This window comes from Rhea pennata, chromosome 22 (assembly GCF_028389875.1).
Source record: "Rhea pennata isolate bPtePen1 chromosome 22, bPtePen1.pri, whole genome shotgun sequence".
In the NCBI taxonomy this organism is placed as follows: domain Eukaryota; kingdom Metazoa; phylum Chordata; class Aves; order Rheiformes; family Rheidae; genus Rhea; species Rhea pennata.
Window position 1 is genome coordinate 3,125,489 of NC_084684.1, and position 13,745 is coordinate 3,139,233.

At 43.7% G+C, this 13,745-nt stretch overlaps 1 protein-coding gene across 8 annotated transcripts in view; it reads right to left on the bottom strand.

Moving 5' to 3' along the window:
- The window catches only part of CLCN6 (chloride voltage-gated channel 6), a 72,040-nt gene that overhangs the window by 57,865 nt on the left and 430 nt on the right, over positions 1-13,745 (bottom strand). For 6 of the 8 annotated variants that reach the window (XR_009960526.1, XR_009960525.1, XM_062593103.1 and 3 more), the window contains exons 2-21: positions 13,460-13,519; positions 12,327-12,392; positions 11,904-11,969; positions 11,159-11,225; positions 10,646-10,752; positions 10,271-10,397; positions 9,534-9,601; positions 8,514-8,572; positions 7,731-7,863; positions 6,809-6,922; positions 6,399-6,565; positions 5,359-5,485; positions 4,859-4,985; positions 4,358-4,511; positions 4,104-4,263; positions 3,861-3,967; positions 3,166-3,352; positions 2,354-2,511; positions 1,377-1,533; positions 539-646 (exon numbers count right to left, since the gene is read on the bottom strand). Coding sequence is in view for 6 of the 8 variants with exons in the window: in XM_062593103.1 (XP_062449087.1) it covers positions 539-646; positions 1,377-1,533; positions 2,354-2,511; positions 3,166-3,352; positions 3,861-3,967; positions 4,104-4,263; positions 4,358-4,511; positions 4,859-4,985; positions 5,359-5,485; positions 6,399-6,565; positions 6,809-6,922; positions 7,731-7,863; positions 8,514-8,572; positions 9,534-9,601; positions 10,271-10,397; positions 10,646-10,752; positions 11,159-11,225; positions 11,904-11,969; positions 12,327-12,392; positions 13,460-13,519 (2,319 nt within the window). In the remaining 2 variants the exon portion in view is untranslated. Of the gene's footprint in view, positions 1-538; positions 647-1,376; positions 1,534-2,353; positions 2,512-3,165; positions 3,353-3,860; positions 3,968-4,103; positions 4,264-4,357; positions 4,512-4,858; positions 4,986-5,358; positions 5,486-6,398; positions 6,566-6,808; positions 6,923-7,730; positions 7,864-8,513; positions 8,573-9,533; positions 9,602-10,270; positions 10,398-10,645; positions 10,753-11,158; positions 11,226-11,903; positions 11,970-12,326; positions 12,393-13,459; positions 13,520-13,745 lie in introns of those variants that run through there. The other 2 variants (XM_062593104.1, XM_062593106.1) reach the window with 2 other exon arrangements.

A 13,745-nucleotide genomic window follows, 5' to 3' on the forward strand; every position in this document is an offset into this window, starting at 1 on the left:
AGCAGGAAAATGCAGGTCCATGAAAATAAGAATCTATACTGAAAAAGCACTTTGGCCTACGCAGTAACCTTCCTGCCATAAAGAGAATAACAATCCTGCCACCAATAGAGCTAGCAGCACACTGCTGGTAGCTTCAGATAGACACCAGCAGTCTGTCAGCCTGATCTCACTCAAGCAAGAGTCTGATTTTGAGGAAGCTAAACTAGAAAGTCAGATTCTTATTCCAAAAGTAAAGCAGCTATGTGGGACATTACCTCATAACAGGTATGAAGAGTGATTTCCACATGCAGGCAAGGCTAGCTGAATGCATGAGAAGTACAGGACGTTTTGTCACTGCACCCAAGAGCAGACTTGAACCTGCTCTCAGCCTTTAAGTAAATGGAAAGTGTTCCAACACAGGATTTACGATTTACTACCGAGTCTACCCAAACTGGGTTCCCCATCTTGGGTTAATGGGGGAATATATAAACGTTTAAAGGTTTGGGACAGTCCTAAACATGTATCAAGAAATACTGTCATATTGCAGTGCATCTCTTACCACTATCATGCGAGGGTTCAGCAATGTGAGGTCCAGGTCATGGATATCTGGATAGCGGGGGTAGTCCTCTAACATCTCTGCATGGGACAGACGAGGCTGACTCGCGCTCTATAATTAAAACAAATCCCACTGAATGGATTTGTCATCTTCCCAGACAGTACAGCGCACTCCAGGTAGACAACACCTCCTACTCCCCCACACTCATCTTGATCTCCTCCTCCTCCCATGCCCACACATACAACTTCTGGAGAGGTACTTGTAGCAGCTCATCTCATAAGGAGCAATGCAAGCCCAAATCCACACCAGGCATTTAGCTGAGGGAGCAAGGGGTCCGCTCTCCAACTTGTGACTGATCTATACTCAACACTGGAGGGCAGCAAACAGCCTTGTGAAAGACAGGCCTTAAAGACAAATACTCTTACTGATCTCAGTAATACAGTTAATACTCTCCTAGTGAACTTGTCACACAGCAGTGAAAATACACAGTATATGCTGCTGGTTGCCCTATTGCTATTTAAGATCTGTCCTCTGTGTTCCAATCCTGATGAGATAGCACCTTTATGCAACAGATAGTTAACTTAAGCAATAACTGTCCTTTTTCCCGGAGGGGTGGAGAGGAATGTCTGCTTAAACAAAAATTCAATTCTTTTCATTCTAAAGCTGCAAGGGAGAACTAATTCAGCATTTTCCAGCTGCAGCTTTTAAAGTATAAGATGTATTTCTCAAAATGTAAAAGTAGGTTAATTTTTTTTTTGGCAACCCAAGAATATTCTCTCCAAGTCCCTCAGCTCAGAATGTGGGGATGTCTCTGCTACACTTCCAAATCAGGAAGACTCACCGACTGGCTCTCAGAATAACAAACTCCTCTGACGAGGAGGGTGACCAGCTGCGAGCGCAGGATCAAGCCATGAAAGGTCAAAGGTCTGAAGCGTTCCTCCATGGTCCACTCTTCACTGGGTGACTGGTCAGGGTACAGGTTAGGGTAGGGAGTATATCTGTGATGAATTAAACACCACGTTACAAATTGCATGAACTTGAGGATAGACCCCAATAGAATAAAAAACCCAGCTATTCATCTCTTTGCAACTTTCTCCTGAAGGTTTCAGGAGACTCTTGCTAGAGACAAGCAAGGCTTCTCTCCATTGTAAAGGAAAGCAGAGAGGGATCAAATGCCACTACTATGGGCAGAGTATTTCAACAGTAGCAAAATGCAGATAGCCTCCCAACTTAGTTTCAAATCACACATTCCTAAACAAATATACAGTTACAAATTACTCAGATTTTAACAAATGAAGTAACCTCACATTCATGACTCCACTCAGTGATGTCATGATCACTAGGTTAGCAAGTGCTTTATTATACTGGATTTCTGCTTGAAAATAATTGCAATACAAGTCTGGTGACTAGCCCAGTTTCCAGAAAAGTGATATCAGTATTATGGCAGCAGGCCATTAGTTCCCTTCCTCTGGAACAGGGCTTTGCAGTATCCTCAGGTTTTTGCAGACAAGACAGCATCAGTTTCTATACACCAGGCATTTCCCCAAGCATTCCATCTTGTCCAGGAAATATTTTTGGATAGGTACTTGAACAAAATTTAAGTTAACAGGTTGGACATCATCAGGCATTAGCCTAGGACTCAGTCAGAGGTGTCTAGCTCTGGCTGATGTGACCTGTCAAGTCACTTCTCATAAAACAAAACAAAAACAAAAAACAGGGATACTAGCACTGTTTCCTTTGACATATGGGATAAGGGGAGCGGTATGAAGCATTATGAGAAACATTGCTTCTATACATTTGTCCCTGCCCAGATCTCACCTTCTCTCTAGCATCTGCTGCAACAGATCCTCCTTTTCTGGTGGCTCCTCTGTTGTTATGTGCTCATCACACATGTTACGCAATTCACTTGAAGGGTAGGATTTCATGGACTGACTCCGCTTGCGCTGCTCTCCTGCTCGGGTAAGGATGCTAGATTTCTGGAAACAAAAAGGAATTTTCAGGTACCCCTTCAGCAGGTCAAAAATTGTCACAGAAAGACTTAGTTATTCGATTACAGCTTTATATCACCAGATAAGGTGTTTCTCAGTCACTGCTGCTACAGGTATTTGCAAAAAAACCCCAAACAAACAGAAAAAAAACCCAGAAGGTCTATACTCTCATTGGGCAGAGAAGCTGGAGTTTAGAAAATTTAACATCCTTTTTGCTAGAGCATGAGAATATCACCAGTGCATTCATTTTCTGTTCCTCTGACTTCACCCAGTTTAAGTTTCCCAAAAAACTAAAACATTCTCCTCATCCCACAAAGAGGGGAAACATTTAGGCACTAATTCTGATCTCAGTGGTGAGTTCAGTACTTCAGTGCTGAATCCAAACCTTTTTCCTCCTCTACCCTTGAGAGGTTACTTAGGACTCTTAACTTTTGCTTCTTGGAGTGTAGCCTATTATTCTGCCTTTGCATGTGACTGGCAGAACTGAATGTAACCAAGTCCTCAAAAATTTTGCATTTTTGCAGTAGGTGCTTATGTCTAGTCTGAATCCTGCACTGCCAAAAGCCTAGATAACATGGAAAGGTGCCTTCTACCTGCACAAAGCTCTTTACCCTTCAACTTATTGAACAAGCCACTTCTTACCTTGAATTTTATGTTGTTGCTTATCAGCTGATTTCCCTTCATGAACTCCCTCTCATTGCCACGGTTCTCAGTCACTACAGGAAAGGCATGATGGACAGTTGTGCGCAGGATGCTGACAAGGGACTGGATCCGGGTGTGAGGGTAGACATACGTCAGGTTGGGTTCCATGATATCACTGGCTCGTAGCCTGAGGAAATGGAGAAAGCCAGAATTGCTGCATCCATCATGTCAGTGACAGAAGGTTGGCAACGGAAAAGCATGAAAACCAACTAGTCCCAAAAGAGAGATCCTAAAGCAACCTGCTGCAGTTTACTTCTGCCAGGTCTTGCACTGGTGTGCACATCATGGCTGCTCTTCTAGCAAACCTAGCATTTTTACACACTACTGAGAAAGGAAGCCAGGAGGGAAGAACGTGAAATTCTGCAGGAGCAAAGGCCAGCACAACAGTATTTTCACCAAGTTCCTGCTGAGCCTCAAAGTTCTGCTCCTCAGATCTCTACTTCTTCAGCCCTCCTCAGAAAGGGCTCTAGCACATCTTTACTGCTGCCAGCTTCAGGCACAGCTTCCAACCTCTCTCACAGCAGTTGGTGCAGCCAAGGCTAGAGAGCAAAAAGCACTGTCCCCCGACTACATCATTACTTTCTGAGCCAGAATCTATGACAAACTCGCAGCCCTGCCAAGAAGAGTAACCTTACTTATCCATTTCTGCCTCTGTTTCCCACTCCAGGAGGGGCACTCCTCGCAGGTTCACATGGATGTCATAGATGCCTTTGTTAAAAAAGTCTCCTGTCCATTTGGCTACCTGCAGAGCAAACAAAAGGTCTACTGAGTTGCTGCTCCAGGTACAAGACTCCTTAGCTTATAGCCTGAGAAAAGAATCAGGACTAGCCAGCTTTCAAACAGAGAGTAAGAAGCCAGAGCTAAGACCCTGCACTCACCATGAGGGTGATCATTATTGGGAGCCCATAGGTGATCTCATTGGTGGATTCTATCAGGATGACAGTCAAGCTAATCGTCATGCGGACCACTCCCCCCAGGAATGCTGCTGCCCCAATCAGTGCAAAGGTTCCTGAGTAGATGTGATCCAAGCCAATATAGCTAGAGTGAAACACAGAGCCCCGAGATTAGAATAACCTAACTGGGTGCTCAGTGTGCATCTGCAGCACATCTTTTACACACACACTTAGTGCACCTTTTGAGGAGGTTGGCAACCAGGCGTCCGAAGGCAGCCCCACAAAGCAATGATGGCACAAAAAGACCGCTGGGCACAGAGATCCCATATGTCCAGCAGGAGAGTAAGAAATAGAGAAGGAAGAACAAGGAGAGCGTGACTGGGCTGAAAGTACCTGCAACACAAGAATAATCATGACTAAAGGGGCATGGGCCTGGTGGACCAAGCTGGTAGTCTTGGACCATCCACCCCTCAGCTCCCTGCTGACTGTTGTCTCACAACAGCTATATCATCTTACAGTATAAGCACACACAAAGGCATTAAATGAATGAAAAAGAAGTAGGCCTTACTTCCCATGAAGAGGGCCTTCACCACTAGGTGAAGCAGTATACTGTCAGACTCCCAAAACGATGAAGGCCTGAAGATGTTCTTAGCCTTGTGATTCTTATGACAGCATAGTTTCAAGCAAGGGGAAGCTCTGAAGCCTAAGTATGGTATGGGTACTGTCTCCTAGCTACTCACCATCCTGGTGGAAGAGTTGCAGGATAGCCGACTCCTGGGGGTTGAAGAAGAGCGTTGCCATGTCATTGTACGTTTCATTTGGGCAGAAAAAGGTTTTGATGCTTGAATTCACATCTTCTGACATACTCTAATGTAGAACACAGAGGATAAAATTAAACTCCAGTCCCTATTACGTTTTCTTTTTGTGCAGAATGGGAGTAACCCTTACGTGCAGGACTTTCAGTGCACACTTTGGGAAGTTCAGTTCAAAACATGAATAGAAGACCTGAGACCTGCTGCACAAGTGGTCTCCCTGATTCACAGGTTGAGCTACTTTACCAAAGCAGGAAAGCATAAAGGACAGCTTTCATTGTCACCCTGAGCTCCCACTAGTGAACGCAGGCTTTCACTGAAGTTCTGCACACATACTGTATGTTGTCAAGAGCTCATTTTATGCCAATGCTTCTCTGAAGGATGATTAATACTACAGAGGCATACACTCTTCACATAAGAACCCTTACCTGCAAGCTCAGAGTACCATTGCCACTATGACTTGTGGAAGACATCTGTCGGCATTCCCCCAATACCATGGAAGCCACAAAGACTACAACTGTAGTGGTCAGTGACACCAGCAGGCTCTCCAAGACTCTGCAAGCACACAGTAGAAGACACACACTGAAGTGAAGACATAATCAGTCCTAAGTCAGCACACAGCTCTGAAAAGGCTGCAGGAGGAAGTAGCCTCAATAGACACCAGTTTGTTTAAAGTGCAAACTATGGGACCCTACTAAGTTGAGCCAAACTGTGACTTGATTGCCAGGGATTGCATTAACTCTACTTTTATATTTTATTTTTATTTATCTTCCCCAAAGAGGAGCTATTTCTGCCCAGAGAGCAAACAGCAGTCACACACAAAAAAAATACAGGGAAGGGTTCTGTGACGAGACTGTTCACATGGAAATTATGTTCTGTGGATCCTTACAGGTTAAAAGTCTACTGTATCTAAACAGCATGATGTGTAGTCTCTATCTCTTTTCTTTCCTACCAGGCAAAACACTTTAATTTTTTTTTTTTTAAAAAGGCCTTCTCATTTAGGAATTCTGTCTACAGCAGACAAACAGCCATTTTCCAAAATTACACAGCAATTCCATCTCTAAATGAGAGACAGGGCCAAACTGAGGATTTAATTAATCAAGATAATTAATAAATGAATGGGATCAGTTGTTTCTTCCACATCTGTTTGGCTATGCCTTTGAAAAATATTTCATGGAAATAAAGCTCTGGTTTGTTCAGCTATAGCAGTTGCTATAGGAGCTCTTTCTGTAGCACTTATAGGGGGATCTCAGCTCTCTTTATACCATCAGAGCAATTACAGAAATGGAGAAGGACATCTGGTTTCTGGTACTCCCTTTCAAGCTCCATGGATGTTTCATTTTGTGATTTCACTAGGAATAGATCTAGGATCTCTCAAACCCCTCTAACTGGTCTTTCTAGATCGATCACTTTAGGACACTGAACAAAGATCCGAGATACCTGCCCAAACCCAAGGGAGCACAAATACCTGACCAGCTTTGGCTTGGGATGAACATTCCGCATACGGTACTTTGCAAGCCTCTTGTTCAGACAATTGAAGGTGGCTCCAAGAAGACCTCCTACAATCCCCATCAGAATGAAGAATCCTAAGTCCACAGCTGTCCAGAGGTGGCATTTTTTATCAGACTCAGAGCACTAAGGGCAGAAAAGCATAAAAACGCATCAGAGTAGTTGCTGCAATTCCTTACCAATACTTCCATCTCCACAGCAGACTTTCATCAGCAGTGACCAAAGCTGAACAATCCTGTCTTACACTCTAAACACTGCAGCTAAATATCAGCTACCCTTCACTCAAATACAAGTATGTATCTACAAAAACAGCAAGATGCACTAAAGCAAAAAGACCAGAGGGGAAAACATAGCATCACTAAAACTTACTTTAAATTCCCCGAAGTTCAGCAGCCCAGGAAGCTGGAAGGACCCCCAACTTCCAAACTGAATCCCAGAGCGGAAGAAATTCAAAGTGAAGGTGGCAGCCATGGAACAGAAAAGCTGAGGAAATAAAGAAGTGGAAAGAAATTAACATTTCCAGATAAGACTGAAACAGTCAGCTCTTCCTTGAGACTTACAGCTGGAAAAGGGAACCTCAGAGCCCTCTGGACTTTTACAAAAATAGTCCCATTGAGGTTTAACTCCTATTCCCAGCTGCAAAAAAGATCAGAATGAGAATGGCCTATTACAAATATCTGATCTGCCTTCCTGAAAAAGTCAGGAATTTCATCCAGGTATTCCTGCAGTGAAAGTTCATGATTTGTCACAGATGCCAGTTTGCAGTTGAAAACTAATTACAAGGCACTAACGCAGGTTGTTAGGAGTTAGAATTGAAGTCTTCATCGGCTCGGACTGAGTTGTACGACATTTGGCGTAACAAATAGAAGAGGCATCATGAAATCCAGTACCTTTTCAGAACACCATCAGCTCTCTCCAAGCAAGGACTGAAGGCAGGGAAATCACCAACTTAAGGCACAAAACATTGTTGCAATACAGCTACCCGAGGCAGAGGGAAGGAGAAAGAAATCCAGCACCTGACCATTCTACGCTCACAGGGCCAGGCTGCAAGGAGTTTAGGCACAAAGTCCTTTCTCTCACCTACACTAAATCTGGCGTTGTCCAGCAGTTACAGATATCACTAGACTCATTTCTGCTCTTGATCCTCTGCCACCATATTTCCTGGTCACCGACAGAGCAGACAGTATCTCTTCTCCCAGGACAGTTCAGGAGGAAACACAGGAAAATCTGAATGCCCTCACAGGCATGCCATCCTCAAAGTCCAGTCAAGAAGACCTGGTCATTTACTCACCACTTTCCATGTAAGCCCCTGGTTCCAGAAGGAGGAGCCTTCTTCCAAGCTGAAAAGGGTGCCCCCAATTGGGGCCCCAAAGGCAGCTGCAACGCCTGCAGCAGCTCCAGCAGACACAAAGTCCCTTTTGTCTCTGAAATGAAGGGGATAACAATGTTAGTTTATCAAAGCAGAGCTCTGGAGGTGCTCAAGTTTGCAAAGTAAAGAACCATTCCTATTTAATGAACCAGGGATATATGAGTGGCAGCTGGGAGGAGTGCTGGCCATGGCAGGCAACACTGTTTATTGAGAAGTCATTGCAGCATCATTCTCTTCTTTCAGAGTATGAATGTAGACCAAAGTACTGAAACACTATGTTACTGCCTAGTATAAGAGAACAAATCCAAACCTTGGGTCTCCAGCATCACTTGAAAGAACCACAGAGAGGGAAGGATGAGATTTTGTCCAGAGTCAGGCTGACCAGTCTTCTCTGGAGCCTATCTTGGTAATAAAGGGCTGCATAACCTTGCTTGTTCCAGTGAAACCACTAACCCTTTAGACTGAAGGTTTTAAACAGGTAGGAATTTGTTGGCCAGTACAAGAAAACAGCAATGAATATGGAGACCAGAGCTGGGATCCGTTAAGGGCAGCATGAAAGAGTCAAGTTACACACCCCGACACTGCCTTGCTGCAGTAAGAGACTGCAGGACACTAGAGAAACTGGAAAACCAACTGCCCTCTTCCCAAGGAAGTCTACTTTTTCATCTTCCTCTCCCCTCCTGCTCCGTATCTTGGGTACAGTACCTGTCACTGCGGAAATAGGGAAAGTTAAACTGGATCTTCCTCAAAGAGATGCTCTGGAACTACAAACAGAGTAAAGATATCAGGAAAAGAAACAAAAAAACCTTCTTGTCTACAAAAGCAACCCCTTTTTCACACCATATTCCTATGATCAATTAACCCTGAGACAAAGCTCTTCTGTCTCTACAACCCCAGCTACAGAACAGAGAAATGAAAACACGTGGAGAACTGCTTTTCAGTAAGTCATCAGTCAACCTATCAGCAGATTTAATTTACAGACACAGAAGTTGGAAGCTTACTCCCCACAGTTCTATTGCAAAGCAGTGATGTGAACTGCTGGTCTCTACTCAGTTTTCTGGACAGTTTACTCTTGGCATACAAGAGATGTTTAGCTCTCCCCTCACATGGGTTTCAGACCAGCAAGCACCTTCCTGGAAAAAGGAATTAGTTTCTGCCCCCACTCAGCACAGACATCAGACACACCAACATCTTTTGAGCAGCACCCATGCTTCTGTGCCAACAAGCTATAAGTCAGCATCTGTACCAGGAGACCAAGAAACCCCCCTCCCTTTTTTTAAATTAGAAATGGTTTGGTTTAGGTCTCAAGCTCCCTCAGACCTTAACCTCCAGCTAAGGAGTTACCATCTCAGAAGGGAAGTCACCTACAGCCCTGTTGCTGGACACCTCTCAAGCCTGTACCACCCACATAATATGGCATAGGGAAAGAGCAAGCACACTCCTATCTCACCCTATTTAAATAGCAGTAATGCCTGTACACTTGGGAAGTCACAGTCTGGAAACAAGCAACAAAAAACTAAGGACAGGAGTCTTATGACCAGTCCGTCCCCAAAACGAGTCTAAGATTATCCTAATCAAGTATGTGGAAAGGGAGAAGAACTAGGGTCCCCTCAAGCTGCTCACTGCAGCCAGCATTATGGCCAAGAGACAACCTAACCTAATATCATATTTCAGTTAGGAGTCAGGGAAGAGAAACAAGGCCTAGAGCCCCAGGCCAGCACTAACCTGTGGCAAACCTGCGCCCACGACAGCACCACTGTGGATCATTGGACCCTCCTTCCCAACAAAAAGACCTGGAAAAAGAGGATTGATGAGACAGCAAATTCTGCCTTTCCCTCCCTTGCTGCAAACATCAGGAGACATTGGCTCACCACTCCCAAGCCATGGTAGACGCCCATAACCTTGAAGAAGAGCAGGCAGCTCCTCCCTGTCCCCCAGACCAAAGCTCTGAGATCACTGCAGCGATCTCTGCAGAAATATCTCCAATGACAGCCAAAGATGTTCAGGGTAGAGGGAAATGCTGACCCTCCCCACCCTCCTACTGCAGTCTGTGAACAGATATTCACAGACCTGGCACTTCAAGTGGGCAGGAGGATGCAAAGACAGCTGTTACAAGGACTCCGAACTCCCCAGGTTACTCTGTGCCCTGCTGCCTACAGCATAGCCTTCCTAAGGCTGCTCTAGATAACATGTTCTGGAGAATTCTCGGGCCTCCCTCTCAGACCGAGCCACAAAGAGCCATTTCTGACTAGATCACCTAGAAATGTATCAGTTCCCCAGATAGTCCTGACCCTTCTGCCTTTATGTGCAATCAGTTCTCATGACTTGGCTCCAATCCATTAGAATCACTTCACTAGAAAGGCAGAAGCAGCCTTCTGAGCCCTATGGACAGTTGCATGAGTACTTCCTGCTGTTAATAATTCTTTTTCCCAGCAAAATCAAGACATCACTGTCCTTCTTACCTCCCGCCACACTGAAGAGCACTCCCATAGCTTTGCACACCACTGTCCTGAGACGCACAACTCCTGGAACCTTTACCCCATTCAAGTAGCACTTAATCTCAGGAATTCCTGATCCAGCTGCCACAGGCTGCAGAAAGAAAAACACTGACACTGTGTTGCATCAGTATCATAGCTGACTGACAATCCTTCACCAGCAAGCACAGCAAGGGACCAAGAGACACTGCCTATATTAAGTACTGTAAGAAATTAGTCCTGTGAAGTCTGCTTGAGATCTTGGGGCAGGGAGTGCTTTAGGCAGACAAACCTCACACACCAGATCTGTGTGACAGCAAAGCGTGGCTGTTTAAGTGTAGAAGCACTGGACCTCAGTCTTACCTGGATCAGGACCAGAAGATTGGCGAGAAAGACAAAGGTCAGGTTGAACCCCAGCAGCTCCAGCAGGGACAGAGCAAGACATCCTTTCTCCGTGCATTCTTCCACCGCTACAGGGAGTTAAGGAAAAGAACACAGTCCTCCCTCCCCCTTAACACAGAATCATTTAGGACTATTTGGGGGTCCCACCAGCATCAGGAGCCAAGCCTGCATTTCCTAATCCAGCCAGAGAATCTGACGTGACCCAAAAGAAAGCCACGCTTCTTTTCAGAGCTCCCAACTGAACTACAAGCAAGTGAAAACATTCATTACACTTCCAGGGGCTAGCCTTTTTCCACATGTCAATACTGGAATCATTTCTTGGTTTCAAGGACTGAAGCATCCAGGCAAGTAGAAAACTTGATTAATCAACAGCTAACTGATGGTAGAAATCTCCAAAAGAGCCAACTTGCTCTTTTAGCAAGGAAGGAAGATCACTGGAGTCTGACAGGAAGGCAGACACTATATAAAAGATACAGGTTTGTACCACCCGGAACTTGAGCTGGGTAAAGAGCCGTACGAAGAAATCCACAAAGAGGCCCACCTGCAAAAAGATGACAGACCTACCGTCAGAAATTACTACATACTAGTAAGAAAGACCAATGTCCAGCAAGTCCTACTAGAGATTATATGTATATAGGAGAACAGAGAATAAAGAAGGCAAAAGTAGTGTCAGAGTAAAGTAAAATTGAAAGCTCAGATTGGCTGCCTCCCTTGCTATAACTAGGACACATCCATCTCATAATTATTGCTGAAGTGATGTATTTCAGACTGTTTGTCTGTTAGTACTTTTAACACCTCTAACAGAGTACAGAAGAAAGCTAGTCTTAAACCTGAACCATACAGTTACCAGAGGCAATTTTTAAACACTCTAGAAAGCACATCCGCAGAAGATAGTACTTCAAAACATTAACTATAGTTCAACTATAAATTGACATCTTATTTTACTAAGTGTTCACTTCAGACAAGTTTCCCTACACACAGAATTAAAGGATTTGCTACAATACTTTGCAAAGAAAGGACAGCAAGATCTGAAAGACAAAGGCTCCCTGGAAAAAAAATCTAGCAATAATGTGCTGCAGTTCCCAAACAACAACTATACCTACTAAGACCTCCCCTTCATGAAAAACATGTTTTTTCCTCTTTACTCTTTGGCCATTTACTTTTAGTGATTCTTGCTTAGTGTTCTGAAATTTCTTCATTCAAACACCATGATCCTTACCAGTCCCGTGCAGACTCCAATGGCAAAAACCATCACCCACTTCACTGCTTCATATCTTCGGGCTTTCTGTTTTGGAACAGGGAGGGTGAAAAAAAGTAAAAAATAGAAGCTACGTCAAAATAATAATTAATTTATACTCCAGATGGATTACAGCAAGAGTGATAAACCAACAGGAGAAGGTGCAAACAGTGAATTGAAAATAAGGAGCTGAAAGCAACAAACACCTCACTTTAAACCTCGGATTCAGAACAGATGCTGGGAGGTATAATCTCCAAAACTATTTTTTATCCTTTTCATAGAAAAATCAAAACAGCAAACAATTTCTTTCATAAAGAAAACAAACAAACAAACTTGCTCTGGTGAAGAATATTTCTACAGCTTTATCTCTCAAGCTAATGACAGACAAAAAAAAAGAAATCTTACCTTGTTGTCCATGCTGTCCAGAACTTCCAGGTATGGGTCATTAATGCAACGATCATAATCCAAGCTCTGGAGAAATATCAAAAGGTAAACCAGAGTAAATCAGCTGTGACAGACCGTACCAAAAAAAAGTCTAAGAACAGAAAATCTTCTCAAAGATTACAGAAAGAATTACTGTCCTCACAGTAGATTTTGTGAACAAAAGTAAGAATGGAAAAGTTTCTGGGAACAACTTCACCTAAATATTTCTAATAGAGCCAGACCATGAGAACTAAGAAATGAAAAAACAGACCAAATTTCCTCGCCCAAGCTGAGAAAAATAAGTAAACTAAAGTATATGAGTGACTAAAAGCAACTTTAATTGAAGTAAGTTATAAAGCACAGATTTAGACTTTTCTTTTTAAAATATCTCCAGTTTGACAGTGTAGGTGATATCATTAGATCTTTGTATCTAACTTTTGACCACAACAGAAGTAGTAGATAGCAACTTCTTTCCAAACAATTTAACACACCAATTCTTAACCATATCACAATATGGAGTCCAAAGTAAGAGAGCTGCCTGCTCGCACTCACAAAGTACCATTAGCTTCTGCCTGCATCAGCTTCACCTTTCCAAGCCAAGCAGTAAGAGGCTGGGCTACTGGCATGCACAGTAACAGCAAATACTCAAAACAGCTCAGGGATACTATATAGACTCAAAAAAATCAAAAAAGTTTCTGTAAGAATCAAGATCTGATGGTAAGATCTGCTTTGAGCCAGCAAGATAACAGAGAGCAGTAAGGCAACCATGACCAAGGAGTTACAGATACTTCCTACAGCTGCAAGGAGATAAGACTGTAATGTGAGATTTACAGGCTCTTTTAAAAGGGGACAATACAGCAGGCTCAGAAGATGAACTTTCTCAACAGGACTCTGACTTGAGTATCAGATATTCAAACTCTACTCAGCGCACAGGGCTTTTACCTAGAACTGCCAAGTTTCTTGCAAGTTGAGCTCCTAGTATTTCTTCTGGTGCCAATGCAGTATCAGCTACAATGATCAAATTTGGGTACCTGTCCCATTACAAACTCAGATAGAGTGAAACCTGCCCACAGCTCTTTCCACATTAATTTCACAAGCTCAAGTTAATCTCCCACCTCATAGTCTTTGCGTGGAAGGATCTCATCCTCTTCTTCATGAGTTTCTCCTAGGATTGTCTTTAAAAAAGAAAAAAACAACACGGGAATGGACTATCACCAGAAGAACAAATGCATGCGCGGGTGTTTGCAACAGTTAGCACAGCCAGAACTAGGGAAGGCCTGTCTCATTGCTGCTTACGAAATCAGAGCACGGATTTACAGACCACGCTCGAGCTCCGCACAATGGAGCCCGCCACGCAGCAGTAACGCGGAGCGCCAAACCCACGCCACAGCTTCCCTCAGA